This window comes from Halichoeres trimaculatus, unplaced genomic scaffold (assembly GCF_033239565.1).
Source record: "Halichoeres trimaculatus isolate MK-OKI-2021-1 unplaced genomic scaffold, fHalTri1.1 fHalTri1_scaffold_17, whole genome shotgun sequence".
Classification (NCBI taxonomy): Eukaryota; Metazoa; Chordata; class Actinopteri; order Labriformes; family Labridae; genus Halichoeres; species Halichoeres trimaculatus.
This window is the reverse complement of record NW_027437195.1, coordinates 26,072,739-26,094,667: the sequence shown is the minus strand read 5'-3', so window position 1 is coordinate 26,094,667 and position 21,929 is coordinate 26,072,739. Positions and strand designations below refer to the sequence as shown.

Below are 21,929 nucleotides of genomic sequence, written 5' to 3'. Positions count from 1 at the left end.
TTAGACTTGGTCAAGTCTTAAGTCATGATTCAAAGTCAAGTCTCTGAAAATTGAGTCTTCTGAGCTTTTGTCATCTGCTGCTTTCTGGTCTTCCAAGAATACTGCACAGCCATGTCTACGAGAAGCAGAGTCGAGTTAGAGTCGCAAACTTGAGTCCCCATTTCTGCCACCAGCTGACCACTGAACAGCCAGACAGTTTTGTCCTGCTTACAGTTTGAACTCAGAGTTTAACTGTGTGTTTACATCATAAGAGGCAAAAGCGGCAAAAGCTGCAAGCACGCCCGAGAAAGCGGACAGCGGCCAAAGCGGCAAAATATTTTAGCCGGTACAAATCCATCCACGGAAGGATCCAGAAGGATCCAGAAGGATCCAGCGGGAGACTGTTTGATAATAGAAGTAACCTGCGCCCCCTGGCATAAGCCTCAGACCGTTGGTGAAAAAAGTCAGTCTGGAGCCCTGGTGTCATCTCATTCAGATGAGGAAAGAAATGCTAGCATGCTAGGCCATGCTACGTCTTTGCCACAGACTACACTTCACTTTGCAATTTTCTGCTATTACTGCACATTTTTTAAACTCACCAGAACAACCTACCACCTCTGCGACATGATCCCAGGCAACGTTTTTTTGTTGTTGGTCGCTGTAGCCAAAAAGCCGGACATTAAAAAGAACAGGATGAGCCTGAACACAATTTGTGAGCTTTTTGGTATCCATGATGAAACGAGGAACCAAAGTTACATGCGCTGTTCTTTAGGGCCCGCTCGGTAGATGGACATCTCTGCTCTGATTGGTTGCTGTACTGCATCATAGCTAATTACCGTAAAGTTGACCGAGGCTCAACTTCTCATCTGGTGCCACTTTTGATGCTTTAGCTGCTTTAGCCGCTCAGGTCGCTTTGGCCGCTCAGGAAGCCAGGCTCTCATTGAAAATGGATTAACTTCTGGCGTGCTTGCTGCTTTTGCCTCTTTTGGTGTGAACACACAGTAAGACAAGCTAACTTGCCAATACTCACCCCTAATCTTTATCATGATGCAGGTTGTAAAAGGGTTTATAGAATAAAATCCAGAGTGCTACTAGTGGGTTGTTCACAACCAATATGAGGCAATGTGGAAATGTAAGATTTGCAGTTTGTGGAGTGTCTCTTTGAGTCTGACTCCAGAAGTACCAGAAACTAGGGATGCACAATATATCAGTATCAATATCGGTATCAGCCGATGTTGGTCATTTTGTTAACATATCGGCATCGGCCGATGTGTAAAAGTGGGCTGATATTTACTCAATGGCTGCCAGCCGTTTCCAGAGCATCTTGAAAGAGCTTTCAAGACCCAAATAATATTGTTTTCTATGTCTATGTAAACACCAAAACTACCTAAGAAGAGTGGACTCTCCTTTTTTATGTCTCTCTTCCTGTTATTGATCCAAAAAACAGCCAAAACGTACTTTTTGATTGCGGTCATCTCAGGCTCTTCATCCTTTTATCCTCTCCTGAACTCTCTCTGAACTACCTCGACACGTAATCTCAGATTGTTTTTTGTTTTTTTTTACCAATATTAATATTGGTAAATATTGGTTATCGGCCATAACGGCAATATTATTATCTAATATCTGTATCGGCCAAAATTATGCAATCACAAATACACCAAGCCACAAGAGACGATTTTCACAACAGGAATAAACATGTTTACAGCCTGTTACAAAAAATACTTGAGTCTGAATAGCGAATTTCTCTAAGGCGCAAACTGTAAGCAGGGGGATTTTTGTCTAACTCAACAATTTAAGAAATATTAATATCAAAATTTTTCCCAATCAGAGGCGCAGCTCACCTGACTGACAGACGGGCGACTTATATCTGTTGTTGAGGAGGCTCAAAGCCTGCCCCACTGACGACTGGCTCCAAAACTCTGTATCAGGAACAGACTGATGACCTCACTGAGACTTTGTCTATTTATTATTCAGCCCATAATCGTTCCCTGTAGAGCCCCACGCTAACATAAACTTTAGTCTTTCTTCTACCTGCTCTGAATAATAAATCCACCTCTCTGCTTCTTCTTTGTGCAGATTCGTTGGACAAAGACAGCAGGTGGAGCCTCGGACCGTCCAGGTGACGCATCTGTAACCAACGACACTCTGAAGATCGATAAAATCAGCCGCCACCAAGGAGGACGCTACTACTGCAAGGCTGACAACGGACTGGGATCCCCCGCTATCCGCTCCATACGTGTGGACGTCTACTGTAAGCACACAGTTTTTTTTTAAGCTTGGTAGCTGTGCACTCTGGGAACACTGAAAGTCGACAGTCTCCTGCTGAATTTTTTTGTTGAAGTCGTTCAATAACTCCTAGAAAAGCTGTCAGGCGTTTGCAAGAACTGGTTTTAATCCCGCTGGAGTTTCTGTCAGTGAATCTGAGCTAACCGCTACCTGCTGCTGAATCCAGTGTGGCTTTAAGAGCAGTTGGTAACTTCCTGCTGTATGTTCAGTCAGCTGTTTGTGCTAAATCCTCATCCTGCCTGACCTACATGCCCCTTCATCACATGCGACAAACGCTTGCATTGTTGTTTGGTGCTGATTGTTGTTGACCTACATGAGCAAAAATGAAGCATCAAGCTGTTCTCCTGCAGAGCGCGCCCCCCCTCCTCTCCTGAGCTCTGCTGGCTGATGATCCATCAACACAAACATGAGAAGAGATGTTTTCTCTCTCTGTGGAGACCCCCGCTTCTCTTCTTCTTCTTCTTGGATGCAGAAACTTCCACTAAAGAATCGTCCTCAGGGCGTTTCTACACAGAGACGTCCCTCATGTACGCTGCCTGGAAAATTTCCTCCAAAGTAACAAAAAAACAGGAGGAAACAATATCTGCAAACTGTGAGCGTCGTCGTGCATCAGCCAAAATATCCCGGAGGTTGTTTCTTACCGGGATTACGGGGATTTAAGTGTAACCTGAACGCATCATGGTTGAGTGCTCCCTTCAGGGCACAGATGCTTTTACACAACAAACTCCAGCTGGAAGCAGAAAACATCAGGTACTCTTTACCACACCTTGACCTACAGAAACACAGCAGAGGCCCCAGTGCATTATGGGAGATTGTTTGGGGCATGATGCTTTCACTGTGCAGGTGGGAGTTTGTCATCGCTCTGTGTGAAGTGGATTTGTCACCATTAGCCTCTCTGCAGGTGGGAGCGTCACAGCCAGGATCATTTACCAAACCGTGTCTGATTGGTTCCTTCAGTGTGTTTCCAGCCAATGGGAAGCAAACAGGAAATGAAACGTGTCAGGAATAGATAAGGATAATTTTGGATCTGCATTTGTCATTTTCTCATAGAAACTATACATTTTACCTCTCTTCTCCATCCTCTTCTTCTCAGACCTGGACGACCCGTTGATAACAGTCCATCAGAGTGTCGGGGAGTCGAAGGAGCAGTTCTACTTTGAGCGGACGGTGTTTCTCCGCTGCGTGGCGAACTCCAACCCTCCCGTTCACTACACCTGGAGGAGAGGCAGGGAGGTGCTGACGCAGGGTTCTGACTCTGGTGTGGAGATCTATGAGCCGTTTTTCACACAGGTGAACAAAAACACCTTTTCCTATTTTTAGTGCTTTATGAATCATGCGTGTCGAGGTTGCAGGAGGAGGGTGAACCTGTTCTACTTTTATCTTTGCTTCATTCCTGTTTGTCCTGTAAATAATTTGCTGAGAGCTGGAGGTCAGACAGAGAAACTGTGATGGAGGGGTTAACCTGATAACTCTGCAGAATGTTGAGCTGGAGTGTCTCATATTTTTAAGACTCTCCTCTAAAAATCTAATATGCCCCAAAGATCTGTCAGACCTCCCTCATTAAAACACTTTAGAACAAACTGTAGCACAACAACACTCCTACGTCCATCATGAGTGTTTTTACATAAACTAATTATTTTATATCTGCTCTGACTTTATCGTTAATAACTGTTGGTTCATTAGAGTATTGATCACTCATCAGAAACATCCATCCATCTTTTTACTCTCCACCAACCATTGTTCTATTTTCTATCCATCTTTAATCAGTCCATACATTCATCCATTAATTCATTAATCAATCTCATGGATTCATCCATTATTATATTTATCCCTAAATCCATCCCTCTATGATCCAAAAATCCATCCATCTATCCATCTCTCTATTGTTCCATCCATCCCTCCATCCATCCATCCATCCATCCATCATCATAAACATGTCTTCATCAGTCTTTCCATCCATCATAAATTTCCATCAATTCATCTAGTCATCCATCTATCTCTATCAATCATCTCTATTTTTCCATCATGAAAATCCATCCATCCATCCATCCAAAAATCTGTCCATCCATCCATCCGTCTATCCAACCATCTCTCTACTGTTCCATCATGAAAATGTATCCCTCCATCCATCCATCCTTCCATCCATCCATCCATCCAATCCATCTATCTATCATCATAAACATGTCTTCATCAATCTTTCAATCCAACATAAATATCCATCCATCCGTCCATTGATCCATCCGTCCATTGGTCCATCGGTTCATCCATCCATCCATCCATCCATCCATCCATCCATCCATCCATCTAGCCATCCATGTATCTATCTTTCTTTCTCTAAAATCTTTCCATCAATAATAAATCATCATTCTATCCTTCCATCCATCATGTATTCATGAATTCATTCATCTGTCCCTCCCTCCATCCATCCATCCATCCATCCATCCATCATTCTAAACATGTCTTTGTCAATTCTTACATCTATCATAAAAATCCATCCATCCATCCATCCATCCATCAGTCCATCCAAGATAAACATCTTAATCCATCTTTCACTCATCATAAATATCTAGTAATTCATCTGTCCATCCATCTAGCTTTCCTTCCATCAATCTATCATCCATCTCTCTATTATTACATTATAAAAATCTGTCCATCCATCCATCTTTCCATCAATCTGTCATCGTTAACATGTCTTTGTTAATCTTTTCATCTGTCATGAAAATTCATCTAACCATTCATTCATCATTTATCATTAACATCAATTTATGTAGCATAAAGACCCATCCATTCATCTATCCATCATATCCATCATATACTTTTGTTCATCCATCCTCTAATCATAAACATCCTGTTTATTCATTTATTAATCATACACATCCATCAATCATTTATCAATCATCAACATCCATTCATCCATCCATCCATCCCCCTACCCATCCATTCATCCATCCATCTTTTCTCCTCTAAAATCTTTCCATCAACAATAAATCATCAGTCTGTCCTTCCATCCATCATGTATTCATGAATTTATTCATCTGTCCCTCCATCCATGACTGATCATCTTCTTCAATCCTTTCATTGTTTCATCCCATCCAACAATCCATTCATAAGTCATAAACATTCAACCATTATAGATCAATCATCATCTATCCATCCATCCATCCATCATCCATCTATCCATCCATCCATCCATCCATCTTTTCTCCTCTAAAATCTTTCCATCAACAATAAATCATCATTCTGTCCTTCCATCCATCATGTATTCATGAATTTATTCATCTGTCCCTCCATCCATGACTGTATCTATTTATCCAGTCATCCATCAGTCCTTCCAGTTATCCATCAATTTATCTAGCCAGCTTTCAATTCTTCAGTCCCTCCATCCCCACTTCTGTCCTTTCATCAAAACATCTCTCTGTCCATCATTTTATCAACCCAAACATTCATCCACCTATCCCTCCACTCATCCAACTATTGAAGTGAGTAGTTTCTACCTTTACAGCTTTAGGTTTTTGTGAAAACCTGGAAAAGAAACCACGAGAGTCTTTGTTCCTTAGCGGGTATTTTTGCAGTTTGTGAATCTTAAACACATTCTGTCAACTTCAAACTTCTTTTCCCTAAAGGTTATGTAAATTGTGTTAGTTTTGCTTAGCTGTGAAGTTTCTGAATCAATTTAAACGGGATTATGCAAACAAGCATGTCCCCGTCCTGCAGCCGGCCTTAGGAGGTTTGTTTTCATGAGGATAAAAATAGTTTAGTGACAACAATGTTCTTTAGTTTTGCTCAGAAAGCACACAGAGGTTTCTGATGGGTTTAAGGAGAAAGTTAACGCTGACCCACAGTATGAAGCATGGGTTGGATCTTTGACAGAGCATAGTTGGTCGGTAAAGCAGAGGAACTTCTTTTAAACAGCATCTCCGTCTCTATGATGACACCCTTTGAAAAGCAAAGCGATCGTTTGGGTTTTGTTCTCAGCGGGGGGTGAAACAGAGCTTGACATTGAAAGGTGTCTCTGTGCAGCGTCAGCAGGGTTAAAAATGCTGTTCTGGACTGTTTTGTGAAAATGGAGCTGAATGGAAAGCAAATACGAGTCGATGAAGTCCTCACCTGGGTTTTTTACTTCATTGAGCCGTTACATCCTGAGAGAGCTCAGAGGAGGAGCTGCTCCTTTATGTTGAAAGGGAGCTGGAGTCGGTGTGAGTATCTGATCAGGAGCCTCCTGGGTCCCTTCGTTTGGACTTTTTCAATCAGGTCTTACTGATAGAGGAGCCCTGATGGACATAAAGCCTGCTGCAGAGGTCTCTAGTAGGACTTGACGAGTGTGGGATTGTAGATTGTGAAGATGACCTGACAGTGTTCCTGCTCAGGAGAGGAAAATTTGCAGGACTTACAGCTTCAGAAAAAATCAAGTCCAGAGTTTTTCACTTTCAGTGCTGAAGGTTGAATCTGGACGCGTAGCTGGACGCTTCGCTGCATAAAAATCAGGAAACAGGTTTGAAGTTATGCAATCAGAAAATACATTTCCTCTCAAGTTCTTTTTTTCTGTCAGTCAATTCCAAACCTGTCGTCGTAAAGCTCGGGAGGTTTGAGCTATTTTTTAAATTTGGCATCATGTTTATAATCTGCTTGGATAGTTCTGTCATCAACACACACACACACAGACAGACACACACACACACGTAAAGTGAAGTGGATCCTTTTTTGGCTTTTTTAGATTTCCAGCCGTGTGACAGTCGACAGAAGAAACGCTTTCACTCCGTGTGTCCCAGGAGTCCTCTCCTCCTGCTGATCGTCGCTGTTGAAGCTTCATCAGTAAAACCGTCTTTAGTCTCACTTTAACTCTCAGTGTGAGTCCTCCTGGAGATGGTTTTAGGAAATTTTATTTTTTTATTCCATTTCGTTTCATCGGTTGCTGCCAGGAAAAAAAAAATTAAGTTTGATTTTTAGCCAGTTTTTCTTGAATTTGAGGCAATTAAAAATAGATTTATGATAATGATGATGATTAGTAGAAAGTTTTTGAGTTTAACTTTCAACTTTTTTTTCTGCAATCATCACAGTTTAACACGCTAGTTTCACTGGTGCTAATGCACACTGTGGCTAGCACTGGTTCCTATTTCTTTATTTTTATAGGTTGTTTATTAATACAACATAAATTTAACAGATTAATCCACCATCAATGTAAGCATCCTGTGGCCTGTTCCAGATAAACATGACGATAAAAAAAGAAACAAATATAAATGACAATAATTGTCAGAAAAGTATTGTCGTATAAACTCCACAAATGAAAAGCAAGGATTGTCAAGGAAGTGGTAAAATATAACCACATGGCCACATAGAAGAGCACAGAAATTCAATGTCCATTCACATGTAATAAAATCAGATGCAACAGCTGCTACTTAAAAAAAACAAACAAACAAACAAAAAATGTTAAAACACAAACATACAAACAAACAAGTAAACAAAAAGTAAATAAATAAATAAAAATCACATTATAACAACTCCCCCCTTCCCCCTTTCCCCAGCATGGCTCTCCATTTCCTATTTTATATTTGTGCACATGTAAATTTTCATATTCAGCTTAATCCAGGTAGTAAATCTCAAGTTGGTCTGCACCTCTCTGTCCATCCTGCTCCAAAGATGGCAAAATATCAAGAAAGGGTCCCATATTTAACAAAAGCATCAGGTTTCCCCTTACATTGTAAAATATTTTTTCAGGAGTGCAGTTCTGCTTTATATTTCTTTATTACTTCTTCATTTAATACTTAATGACAATTCAGGTGACTTGAAGATTTTTTTTTGTCAAGACTTGACAACTTTTTTTCTCCTCTCTAAGAAACCTGTAGCACATTTAGTCAGCATGTTTCTCAGGAAACAACATTTGAATCAAACATGGGTGTTATTGTTTAACAAGGGTGAATATTTAGATGTTTTGTTGTGTACCGTAATACTTTGTGATTGTGAAACATTGCTTTCCTCCTCAGAGTTCAGATTTGTTCTCAGTTAGTCCTCTCCTCTACATCCTCTGGTGGATTACAATCCTCTACAGATGGAGAAAACCTCCCCCTCCTCATTTGGCCGTCGTTTTGTTTTTGTTTGAGCGCGTAGCAGCCGTCCAATCAGGCGGCCGGTCAGTGACCGTTTTAACACTGCGACACAGATAACATTCATGCCAGATTTGAGCGCTGTCAACTGTAGTGCCTTCAGCACGGAGCTGAGGAACTTGTTAACCCCCCCTCCCCCCTTCACTCTTCGTAGGCCCTAATAAGGAACTTATCCCCCCACCCTCCTCCTCCTCATTTGCCAGAAAATTGGCCGCCATCTTTGCACAAACATCCCATTTAAATGTCATCTAATCTCATCTCATCTGTCCATGAGGCGGGAGGCAGCGCTGAGGCTGCCAGAGGAGATAAGAGAGACTTGGCAGCGAGGTGGAGACATGGGGAGGAAGAGGAAGAGGAGGAGGAGAGCTGTGATTGGTCAGCTGGTCTTTCTAACATTAGGCCTAATTATTTTGGATTCAAAGATGTCTTTAAATAAGTGATGAGCAAAAATTTTTGGCCTGAGGTGCGAACTTGCTGATTACCATTTGTCCAGTTTGTTGCTTCCTGTAGTCTCTCTGTACTGGACCAAGCGCTCCTATTGGATGTTGAGAGTCTTTATAGTAAAAGTCTTGTAACAATCAAACATTGATGGAATTTTCTTAACATTTAGACCATAAAGGAATATATCAAAACATTTCAGACTCTGTTCAACAGCTTATCCTCAACAACTTGAGGTAACAATTAAGATATTTTTTTTCTCATGGCAGAAAATTATCTTTGACAGTGGACATGCTCATCCAGGTTTTTGGTAAAAGATGAACATAAGATTGAGAAAAAAGTAGAATCATCACTTAGGGCTGGGACGATGCACTTTTCTCTCCTTTTGATTTTTGGGGTGCTAATTGAATTTAAATGGCAATTCTTTTATATTTCCATTTTTGCTATCTTAGGTTTGCTTTTTTAACACTAGACCATGTGGAAAAGTTGAATGGTGATAATGTCTACAGACTGTATCAGGAGACATATTTACCTTCCCCAATGAGGTTGTGTTCTGGGGAGAGTTTGTCTGTTTGTGAACAATATAACTCAGAAAGTAACAAACAGATCTTGATGAAATTTTCAGGAAATTTTCAAAATAGGATAAGGATGCAGGAATTAAATTTTGGAGGTGATCTGGATCACTGTCTGGATCCAGGACTTTTTTAAAGGATTCTTTATCATTGTGAGATAGGGCAGTTTTCATCATATGTGTATATAACTCCATGATAAATGATTGGATTGCTTTGCAAAACAATACAAGACAAGGTCACCATAATTTCTGACAGATGTAAAAGTACGATCCAGATCCTGGCATCATTCTGGATACTGAGATCTGGAATATGAAATATCTACTGGGTCATCATGATTTTCAACACTGTCAGGAAAAAAAAATATTGTACAAACCTGCAACTAACATCAAATTGTAGCAGACAGTCTGCTGAAAGGGAGTATAACATTAAAGTTGGACTAAAGCGTTGATGACAAACATAATATGCTTGGCGGAGGTCTGCTTTCTCTGAGTGCTTTTCTAGTTTCAAAGGCCTACAACAAAGACTAAAATTAGGGACTTATATAAAAAATAAAATACATAAATCAACTTTGAACAAAAAAAATCATGATTCAAAATGCTTAAACAAAAAAATCTTGACTGTACATCAATTTTTCTCCCACCCCTACCATCTATGTAAATATGCTCTGACACTACTTATGTAGAAACATGTGACAAGGTTTAAAATAGCCTGTGAACATGCTACCTATTCTCCACGCAGATTCTGTGCACAATGAACCAAAGGTAAGTCCAGTGTGGTGTTTTGTTCTTGGTTTGAATAGGACGGGGACAGACAGTGAGAACGTGCTGTTTGTGTCCCAGTTAGTCTGAGGATAATCTGAGCTTGAGGGAAATAAAAACGTCTCCCCAAAATCTCCCTTCAAGACGAGGTGGAAAGATATTTGTTTTTTGTCATCATTTAACCAGACATTTCACGTGGTGTAGTAAATTTCCTGAAAGGTAGAGACATCGATGGCTTCAATCAAGCACATGGTCCCCTACTGTGTGTTTTTTTTTTTCATGGTCCCCATAAGTAGACAAAGACAAACCTTTGTGTGTGTGTGTGTGTTTTTTTTTTTTGTTTCAGGGCGAGACGAAGATCCTTAAACTGAAAAATCTCCGTCCTCAGGATTACGCTGACTACACCTGCATCTCATCTGTTAGGAATGTATGTGGCCTAGCAGACAAAAGTGCCCACTTCATTCTGAACAACAAGACAGGTAACACACACACACTGACACACACACACACACACACGCTAAACCTGTTCATGTGAGGACAGCATAAACACAGTGTCAGCTTAAATAAATTACACACTGCTCTGATGATCACTTCACTAATCAAAGCTCCTGTGAGGAACTTTCTGTTGGTGTCAACTCTAGCGCCCCCTGTGGACAAACTGCACATAGCCTCTTGGGTGACATCAGCAGAAAAACAATTGTGTTCAAAATTTGCACGAAAAACACAGAGTTTGTGTTATCTGTTCGTGTTTAGTGAGTTGTTTCTTTACTTTTAACTGACGAAGAGAAAAATAATTAATCCTCCTCCTCCTCATGATTTGAATGACTTATGAGTACTTTTTAAAATCCCATTTCCTTGTTTTTTCCTCCGTCCTGTCAGAAATGTGTGTGCATCCTTCCATAAAATGCTACATATTTTTAATGTTCTTTCTCTGTATGAGGTTTTTAATCTGCTCCGCTACCTGAGCATGCACAGTAAGATGAATGTAAATCATAAATAAATCACCGCTCAGGCTGCAGCTCTCTGACCTGTACAGTAGATCCTGCCGCCCCGCCCCAGGGGCTGATGGGATTTACATGATGTCAGCTTAACAGAGGTCGACTCAGCTATTTTTATCTCGCTCATTATTTCTGCATTTAACTGCTTTTCTGCAGCTCGCAGCGTGCAGTTGGTGCAGCAGCCAGTCACTCCGTGGCTTTTATTTCTCCAGGATAGGAAGCTTTTATTCTCTGATCTCTCCAGATTATTTACACATGACGGGTTATTTTAAAAAAACCTTTCAAAGAATAACACATGTATATGTTTCTCTGGAAAATCCCATAATCCATCTGTGCATGGGCCCGTCAACAGGAGCTGCTTCCAGGAAGTTTATTATAATAAAAACTGTTTGAACATATATCAGAGAGAACAATCAGAGACAACAAGGATACTAGAGGAGAGGAGATGAGTGACAGGAGGAAATAAAGATACCAGAGGGGAGAAGAGAGAAAGGAGGCGAGAAGGATACTACAAAGGAAAGTAGAGAAGGAACAAGGATACTATAAAAGAGAGTAGAGAAAAAGAAAAAAGTATTCTGGAGAGGAGAGAAAAGGTGAAACAAGGATACTAAAAAGACAGGACAGTGGGAAACAAGGATACAAATGAGAAGAAGAAGAAAACAAACAAGAAGATAACAAACTACAAGAAAACTAAAGAGAGAGGACAGTGGGGGGAAGAAAACAAGGATACTGAGGAGAGAAGGGAGGAAACAGGGATACCAGAGAGAAGAATGTGAAAAAATGATACAAAAGAGAAAAGGAGAGAAAGAAGGGAACAAGGATACTTAGGAGATGGGACTGCAGGTGAGAGAGGAGGAAACAAAAGAGGAAACAGGGATACCAGAGAGGAGGGAAGAGGAGATAAAGAAGGAAATAAGAACACTCAGAAAAGAGGACAGTAGAAAAAAAGGATACTAGAGAGAAAGAGAAAATAAGGAGGAAACAAAGATACAAGAGAGAAGGGGAGAAAAAGAGGAAAAAAGGATAGTAGAAAGGAGTGGACACAAGGAGTGGGAAAAAAGGAGGAAACAAGGGTACTAGAGAGAAGGGAAGAAAAAGAGAAAACAAGGATAGTAGAAAAGAGTGGAAACAAGGAGTGGAAAAAAAGGGGGAAACAAGGATACTAGAGAGAAGGGGAGAAAAAAGAGGGAACAAGGATGGTAGAGATGAGTGGGAACAAGGAGTAGAAAAAAAAGAGGGGACAAGGATACTATAGAGAAGAGGAGAGAAACAAGAAAACAAGGATACTGGAAACACAGGAAAGAAGGAAACAAGGATACACAAGAGAGTAAAGGAGAGAAAGAAGGAAACAAGGATACTAAAAAGATGAATCAGTAGGAGAGTAAGAAACAAGGATACCGGAGAAAAAAGGGAAGAAAGGAGAAAACAGAGATACCGGAGAGGAGAGGAGATAAAGAAGGAAATAAGAAAATTCAGAAGAGAGGACACTAGAAAACAAGAATACTAGAGAGTAGGGGGCGTAATGGGGAAATAAGAGTGCTAAAAAGAGGAAATAAGGATAGTAGATAGGAGTGGAAACGAGGAGTGGAAAAAAAAGGAGGGAACAATGATACTTGAGAGAAGAAGAGAGTAACGAGCAAACAAGGATACTGGAAACACAGGAGAGAGGGAAACAAGGATACAAGAGAGAAAAGGAGCGAAAGAAGGGAAAAGGGATACTAAAAAGACGGGAGCGTAAGAGGGTAAGAAACAAGAAAACTGGAGAAAAAGGGAAAGAAAGGAGAAAACAGGGATATCAAAGAGGAGAGGAGAGGAGATAAAGAAGGAAATAAGAAAATTCAGAAAAGAGGACACTAGAAAAGAAGGATACTAGAGAGGAGGGGGCGTAAGGGGGAAACAAGGGTGCTAAAAAGGAAAGGAAAAAAAGAGGAATTAAGGATAGGAGTGGAAGCAAGGAGTGGAAGAATGGCAGGAACAAGGATACTAGAGAGAAGAGGAGAGAAACGAGCAAACAAGGATACTGGAAACACACGAGAGAAGGAAACAAGGATACTAAAAAACCAGGACAGTAGAAGAGTAAGAAACAAAGATACTGGAGAACAAAGGAAAAAATAGAGAAAACAAAATAAGAAAATTTGGAGGCGAGGACACTAGAAAACAAGGATACTAGAGAGGAGGGGGCGTAATGGGCAAACAAGGGTGCTTAAAAGGAGAGAAAAAAGAGGAAACAAGGATAGTAGAAAGGAGTGGAAACAAGAAGGGAACAAGGAGAGAGACGAGGAGGAACATAAAGAAACTAGGATAACAGAAGAAAAGATCGAACAAGGCAACAATGCTTCTAGAGAGTAGAGGAAGGAGGAAACAAGTATACTTAAAAGAGAGGTGAGCAGGACACAAGGATACAAGAGAGGAGGAAACAGAGATAGCAGTGAGAGGATTTTTATAATGTTAGAAACTACACTTATTGCCCCCTTTCTGGCTGTTGTATGTGGATATACTGTACTAACATTTACTGAGCGTCTGAATCAGGACACACTTTGTCCACTGTCACATTTTTCTGTTTTTCTCTCACAGTAAACTAAATCTGTTCCACTTTCAGCGTTCATGAGACACCTCAGTCTCACAGGAGCGGTTTTTCAGGATTCATTCATGAAAAATATCACAAATTATTCAGTAGTCGCAGCCTTAGTGCTGTTACCAAAGTAGTATTTTGTGTTTCATTCATAATGAATGGTGTGCTTCCTTTGTGTAAGGAGTTATGAGTGAGTCCAACCAAACTTCAGCAGCTGAGGAAAATAAATTACCTTGTTTAGTTTTTTAACACCCAAATCATTTTACTCCATGAAAAAATAACACACTAACAATAGCTCACAGCTAACAGGCAGTGTCTGGGCTCTAAACTGATTAAATGAAGAAGTGGAGTTTAATAAAAGAGGTGTTCTTATAAAATAAAGTAGTATGTAGATATTTAACTGAGGAAAAAATCATAAAGTTCTTTTTTAATTTGCAAAACAAAAAGGCAAAAAGTAGAATTGTAAAAGACTTATTCCACTTCAACTTGTCTTTCTTTCTTGTCTCAGCCCCTCCCTCCATTAAGCTCCTCCTGGACGACCCTCTGGTGGTGAATCATGGAGAGACCATCACTTTGGTGTGCGTGGCGTCAGGTGGAGACCCTCCTCCCACTCTGGAGTGGATGAGGCCGGGAGGGGAGGAGCTCCCAAAGAGGAGCATAGTGAAGGCAGGCACGCTGACCATCCCTGGCGTCACTATTGATGAGGGCGGGCCCTACAGCTGCTTGGCATCCAACAACGTGGGAAACCCCGCCAAGAAAACCGCCAACCTACTCGTCAGAGGTATGACAGAAAGGTTAAAACCTGAACCCAACATGAACCTGTGATCAGGTCTTTGTGTAAAGTGGTATTCAGACCTGGACTATTTGGTCCACTTTAAATGGACCAGGGTTCGTTTACCACGCTGGTTCTGACTTTCCATGCAGGTGTGAATAGATACTAACGAACCCTGGTGCAGACCAAACAACCGGACCGAGACCCACTTTTTGAGGTGGTCTCAGTCCGCTTCCAAACAAACTCTGGTGCGGTTCATGGTTCTCCGGTGCAGGTCTGAATACAAACCAAGGTCCATCCAAACTAACTACAGGATACATGCGCCTTTTGGGCCTATAAAACTACCGTAGCCAAGCATTGTGCATTAATCCCCACGTATTTCACTCACAGCCCGTAGTGAATGTTGTTCTTTAGTTCATACCTGATCCTCCGTCTTCTGTTTAGCCACACTGTTGCTAGCATGTTGTGGGTCAGGACACGCAGAGCATAGCGTCTTCGTGCTGCCCGCATTTGTCTTCGCTGTTTCAGAATTTGAAACTGTGTAGTTAAGCCTACTTTGAAGGAGCTGCTCTTGAAACTGAAAATGATTTAGCAGCTCTAATAAGAGCACAAACACACGTTTACCTCCATTTCCGGGTCTGTATTCTGTGTGCCGCCCTTTGTCAGTGCTGTCCAATGAGAGCACCAATGGTTACACACGTGGATGTGTTTACAGAATATAGTCCATTTGCAAAAAGTACCATCTGAATACGAACCGCACCAAACGAAAAAAATAAAGTCCGCTTTTGATCTGGACCAAACAAGTGGACCAAAGGAATTGTCTAGTCTGAATATAGCCTAAGAAATATGACTAGTAGGAATAGTATGGTTGCAACAAAGATAATATACAAAAATTTGGTTGAAAAATAATTTCAAGATTGTTTTGATTATTTCTCATGGTTTAAATTTCAATAATGCAATAGAAAACCTAAAGTGGCTCCCAGGCACGGTTGGCGTTATTTTAATTGTAGGACAGGATCCAGAATAGACATATCTATGTTGTTTAGCCCTCCGAAATAGCATGTTAACAGAAGCTAATATTGTAGCCACATTTTTTTTTACCAATATGATTTTGACAGAAACTAACTCTTGGCACTTTGTTTACCAGTATGATGCTAACAGAAGCTAACATTTTTACCACATGGTTTACCAGTATGATGTCAACAGAAGTTAACATTTCAGATACATTGTTAACAACAGGATGCTAATAGAAGTTAAAGTTAAAGCCACATTAATTGCCATTATGATGCTTACAGAAGCTAAAGTTTAAGCCATACTTCTTACCAGTATCACACTATCAGAAGCTAGCGGTTTTAGATCTCTTTACAGTCTGTGGTGTCAACTAAAAGAAACTAAACTCTTTGAACTGTTTTCCATTTGACATGACATGTGATAACGTTGCCTTTGGCGTTGCTCATGTGTGAAAGTTCAAAAACGGTCATCAAGGGGTTTGGACCAATCAGAATCAAGCAGAGCAGGGAGATCAGTAAACTTGAGTAAAAAATTGATATAACCCTGTTTTATGCTTTAAAGTGTTATGGCAGCAGACATTAACCAGAGCTACAGCACCAACTAGTGGAGGGAGGCTGAACTACAGCTTGGACACAACATTTGACCAACATGTCTGGTCTTATATAGTAAAAATTTGAATAGTTGGTGTAACTGACGTGTTACTCTACAATGCTTAACTGTAAGGTCAACTGAACCCTAGACTAAACTTGACGTCCCCAGATGGCAAATGAGTCCCCATGAGGCAGGTGTGGTTGTAGGTTACGGTCCCCACAATACTGTAAAACCAACACACATGTTTCACATCTTTTTCAGGTCCAGATGCTTTCAACTACTGAGAAATGGAGACTTATTTCCCTGATTTAGTGTTATACAACAAAATTTGTTGTTAGGGTGTTATTTTGTTTTTTTAAGGACATGGGAAAAACACACTCAACTTTTGTTTGCATCCTTGATGTGTTAAAACAATCGATACACGCTGCACAACTACCAGCACTTCACACACTGCTGCAGTACTGTGTTTTTATCTCCTGTGTGAAGGTTATTTTTGCTCGCATGATGCTCTAATGATGTGAAACTCTGTGAAATGCAACAGATGCATGTTGCTTCGTTTTTGATGTATTTGCGGAGTCTCCAGGGACGCCGGCTCCTCTGGGATCCAGTTGTTGCTCTCGTCGACCTGTTGAAAGGTGTTTTCTCCGTTGTGCTTTCTTTGTGTTTGTGTCTGTAGGATTCTCACAGTGTTCAGGTGAGTCTCCAGCTTTAAACCCCGCAGGTACAAAGGCACATTCACGTCTGTAGTTGTTGTTTTGAATGAACAAGCTGCCGCAAGAAGGGACCAGAATAGATCCGACACATCCAGCACAAACAGAGCGTTTATCAGCGTGTGTGCAGACGTTAAGCTCGCTCAGTGTTTCAGTCTTTTTAAATCACCCCCCCACTCCTCATCCTCTGCTGTGTCATGATGAAGAGTCCTGAACATCATCATCAGTCTGTGGACTGTAGATGATTCGTCCTGCAACAACTAAGAGAAGAAAACCAGCAGAGAACAGGAAAGATAAAGGTTGTTTAGGTTTAGTTCAACAAAGGGTGTAAGTTTAAGATGCTAACAGTTTCCCTCTGCTGCTAGCCTCCATGCTAAGCTAAGTTAACACACAGAGGTGAGAAAATGTTGGACTGCTCCTTTAATACGAGTCATTTCTTGTGTTTTTCTCTCTGTCCGCTGTGTTTTATTCATACGCATGACTCACCTCTGTGTGTGTGTGTGTGTGTGTGTGTGTGAGCTGCTGACCCTGCAGCCTGTCAGCTCGACTCCCTCCTCCTAACTTATTTAACTCCCATCATGCACCTCTTTCTCTCTCTCTGTCATACTAGTTAGTAGTCTCTCTACCGAGCAGCCAGTCCACCCAGTCTGACACACAGTGCTGCTAATGGACCCTATGAGTGTGTGTGTGTGTGTGTGTGTGTGTGTGTGTGTGTGTGTGTGTGTGTGTGTGTGTGTGTGTGTGTGTGTGTGTGTGCGTGTGTGAGTGTGTATGTGGAGAGGGAGGATGCATGTTATTCTAATGGATGGAGGAGGTGTGTTTGCCCAGGGGGTCGATGAGGAAGAGGAGGGAGAGAGAACTAGAGGAATGGAAACATAGCAGGAGGAGGAAGAGGAGAAGGAGGATTAAAGTGAGACAGGAGGAGGTGAGAATATGGTCAAAGGAAGTCGAGGAGGTGCGGATGAGGAGGCGATGAGGGGTGAGGAAAAAAGAGAGGATGATGACAGAGGTGGAGAGGAGGAGGTGATGTAAGAAAACAGAGGATTGAGAGAGGAGGAGGATAAGCGGCGGGGATGATGAATTCAGGAGTTTATGAAGGAAAAAGAGGAGGTGGAGGATAAAAAAAGGAAGAAGAGGAGGAGATTTAACTGCGGAGAAGAGGAGGAAGACAAAAAGAAGGCCAAGTGCTTGTTTTTGATAATGCAGACTTAATTTAGAAGATATTAAATTATGATTTGATAAAGTCCATTAATCTGGGCCTTATGAGGAAACACAAATTTCGACATCATTATTTTTTATAGAGTAACATTATAGGGGACGAGCGTGAGGAGATGTCACAGATTTATCAAGTGTGATATTTTCAGCTTCTCTTCTCAGAGCTTCAAAGTTGACTCATCTTTAAAGAGGTGCTATCTTTTTTTCATATTTCACAAACAAACATCAGGTTGAAATGTTGTAAGTCAATACTGAAAATGGGCAAAGCTTCAGCTTCTCAGATAAAGGTTGGATGGAGTGATTTTAGGATGAGACTTCAGCCTGCTCTGAGCGCCTTGTTCAAAATCTCAGGCGAGATTTCAGTGAGAGTTACTGGAGATTTGCTTAAATCGTGACATCACCTGTTGGTGACTCTCTTTAAAGGTCCCATATTCTGCGAAAATCACTTTATTAAGTCTTTTAGTGAAATTTGTGGGTCTTTGGCTTTCCCCCCAGCCCACAAAATGTGATATTTAATGTCAAAACCTGTACTTAGTAGAGCTTGTGAATGTAAAATCCTGACCTAAAACGAGCTGTTTGGATTTTGGGGATTTGCTGACGTCAGCGATTCCCTTTTTTGACCAATCAGGAGCAAGTCTGACCTGATTGGTCCACTGGAGCAGATGGCCCTGCACCCCCTCCCCGCCCACTCTCTCCAGCAGCAGGGAGAGGAATGCCAAAGTTGAAGAGCCATCACTGCTCTGTTTTTGGCTGTAAACAGCCACATAGTTCCATGCACAAGCTTCCCATCTCGGAAGAAGACAAGACTAAGTGTCTAGAGTTCATTCATCAAGGAAATGTGCCAGCTACACTCAGTAAAACCTCGGACCCTGGAAATGTGAGTAGATGTAATGTTAGTGTGGAGCAGATGTAAGAGCTTTTCCTCAGTGTCCCCCCTGTCTCTGTGTTAGCTTTAGGATGCTAACTTTAGCTGCGGTTAGCCTGTTGTTTTAGCCTGTAATGTTACGGTAAACGAGCTTCCCAGTTTTCTAAACATTGTGCACTCGGAACAAGTTTGAAATCACATAATACACATGATTGTGTGTCTACTGTTACCCTACGATTGACTGGCAACCGGTACCGCCTCTCGCCCAGTGACAGCTGGGATAGGCTCCTGCACCCGCCCCGCAACCCCGAAAGGGATAGCCGCTATAGAAATGAGTGAAATCACATACACGCTCCTCACCACCCCAGAGTTGACAATCCAAGCACTTCTGACAAATGTTTGTAACAAACCGTTTACATAGTATTGTTCAACTTATGTTTGTAGAAATGCTACCACAATGTTATTAACATCCCTCTTGTGGTATTTGTGAACTAAACGCAGGGCGTGCTAACAACAGCTAACACAAAAGCCCTGGTATGTCGGCACAGTTAGTTTCCTTGACGGGCACAAGATGATGTAATGGTCGTGCCACTCTCAATTGAAATTGAATTGTAAAACAGAATCTGCCCTTTGTGAATTGAAATTGAATTCTGTGTTTTTGAATTTAAAGTATAAAAAGAGTTGAATTTTCATAGGTAAAATATAATTTCTAATTCAAATAAAATAAATAAATTCAATTAAAAAAATAAATTTAATTTCAAAACATGAAATTCCATTACACATCGTGCTTTTTCTAATTCAATATTTTAATTCAAATTCAGTTTCTGATGGCACAAATTTAACCTCATACAATTGCTGCTGTCAACACAACAGTTTTCCAGTTCGGGATCTATAAAGTAATTCAATTCTATTCTATTGAAAAGAGAAACACGACTGTTTGCATGGAGACACTGGAGGAGGGTTCCGGAATGTTGAATACCAAAGGGCTTCGATTGTTTCTTAAAGAGACAGTAGCTGAAATTAGTGTTATTTTTTTATGTATTTGTCAGTGGATAGAGCAAGAAACAGGGCAAGTGTAGGAAGTGACATATAGGAAGGAGGCCAAAGGCTGGATTCAAAACTGGGGCCACCCGTTCAAAGGCGAAACCTCATGGGGCTTGACCTAGACTGCTAGGCCATCTGCGCCCCTGAAGACAGGGTTTTTTTGGCTGTAAAATATGTAAAGCTCCTACATAGCTTTGAGAGGGATGACATAAAGTCAAGAAAATGATCACGATACACCACTTTAAACATGAATTTGGAGTATTTGGAAGTGTCTTAGCTGATGTGTGGAAGGGCGAAACAACCCTCCTTTAACACAAATAATTTCACTGTGTGTGTTACGAGTCATCAGAAGGACCAAGAGATAACAAGGCTGTAGCATGGTAGAAGATCCAGGCTTCAGCGAGCTAATGATAGCCTCATTAGATGTTAACGCTGTCAGCAGGATGGGTTTGAAAATATTCTTAAAACTTCAATATCATGATCACCTAAAAATCAGAGAATAAAAATGAGGTTACAGTAGATGAGACCCAAATGAACACACTTCAATTCAAGTTAAAGAGCTTGACTTCATTGTGATAGATTTAAGTTGAGTTGGTTTAGATATATCCTCATATCTGAACGAGATTACCCTGGTTTTACCTTCACTCAGTTTAAACAGACACAGATAAGAGCAGGACGTCAGCGCGATGACAGCTCATCTCTAATATCTTTGTGAAGTGTGTGTGTGTGTGTGTGTGTGTGTGTGTGTGTGTGAAGCTGACTTTGTGCTTTTTTGGGTACACATGATGATCTGCAGAGTCGTGCAGAGAAAGGTGTCTTGGGTAACACGGGTCACAGGAGCTCAGTCAGGATCTTTTTCTGGAGCTTTCAATCTTGCACAAAGACCAGTTTTTGTTATAGTACTACAGTGTGCTGACAGAGCTGGAGCCATGCCAGCACGCGTGAGTGTGAGTGTGTGTGTGTGTGTGTGTGTGTGTGCATGTGCAGTGGCTGCTTCCACCTCCAGTTATGCAACAGACCTTTTACTGACGCAGTGAAACGCTCACACACTCGCTCACACACAGGGTTTTGTTTTGAGGCATTCTTGCTTTAATCTTAATGAACAAGGACAATCAGCTGCTCGCCTCACGAAGTCAAGCTATTTATAGACTCATACCCTGAACACACACACACACACACACACAGCTGGGATTTGAACTACAGCCTCCCTGTCCGTGGGCTGACAGAAGAAGGATTCTCACCAACAGAGAAATTTACACGTCTGATGGCGTCACTTTGTGTTTCCAGAAACACTCACAGCGTCACATGAGCGGCGTTGACTCCTCTCCTGCTGCTACTGGAAGTGACGGAGATAAATCTAATTTCTTCTGGCTTTAACAAAGACCTCCTGTAGTTAAGGTTTTTCTAACTGACGTCGTTAAGGTACTCGCACAATGCGGGAACGTTTTAACTAAAAGACTTGTGTCCCTGATGAGCTCTGAACAGTTAAACTTCAGACTGTGGAAAGATACAGACTTCATTAGGGAGTGCAGAGGTAATTATAAGGACTTGAGTCTCAGGGTGAACCAGGCCAACGTGCAGTCACACCTCTGCTGTCCATCCAGCCGTGATGCTCCCGAGGTAGATAGTAGCTTCACCATCACGGGGATTTTTATCCTTCACTCTGTTTTAACAAACAGATCTTCATGCTACACTTTCTATATCACCTGGGCCTGTATCCATGACAAGCCATTTGCAAGGAAAATGGACCGTTTATACTAACAGCGAAAGAAAAAAGATACCCCAGGAATACCCCACCGTTTCAGGCAATTACAGCAGGATTATTCGGCTGTTTAAAGGCAGACATCACACGATGCGTTATTATTTGAGACAAAATATTCAAAGACAGGAAACAATCCTTTGAAAAGTGACAACTTGTAGCCATACAGCAAATTTAGATTTAGGAAACTCAACATTTTTTGAGTGAACATATGAGATAAGAGAGACAATCAAAGTGTTAAACCGACAGGGCTCATTG

General features: G+C 41.2%; 1 protein-coding gene across 1 annotated transcript in view; it reads left to right on the top strand.

Moving 5' to 3' along the window:
- Positions 1–21,929, top strand: part of mdga2a (MAM domain containing glycosylphosphatidylinositol anchor 2a) — a 118,224-nt gene that overhangs the window by 45,219 nt on the left and 51,076 nt on the right. Inside the window, exons 3-6 of the mRNA XM_074691791.1 lie at positions 2,056–2,230; positions 3,359–3,555; positions 10,481–10,613; positions 14,213–14,485. Coding sequence (XP_074547892.1) covers positions 2,056–2,230; positions 3,359–3,555; positions 10,481–10,613; positions 14,213–14,485 — 778 coding nt within the window. The remainder of the gene's footprint in view (positions 1–2,055; positions 2,231–3,358; positions 3,556–10,480; positions 10,614–14,212; positions 14,486–21,929) is intronic.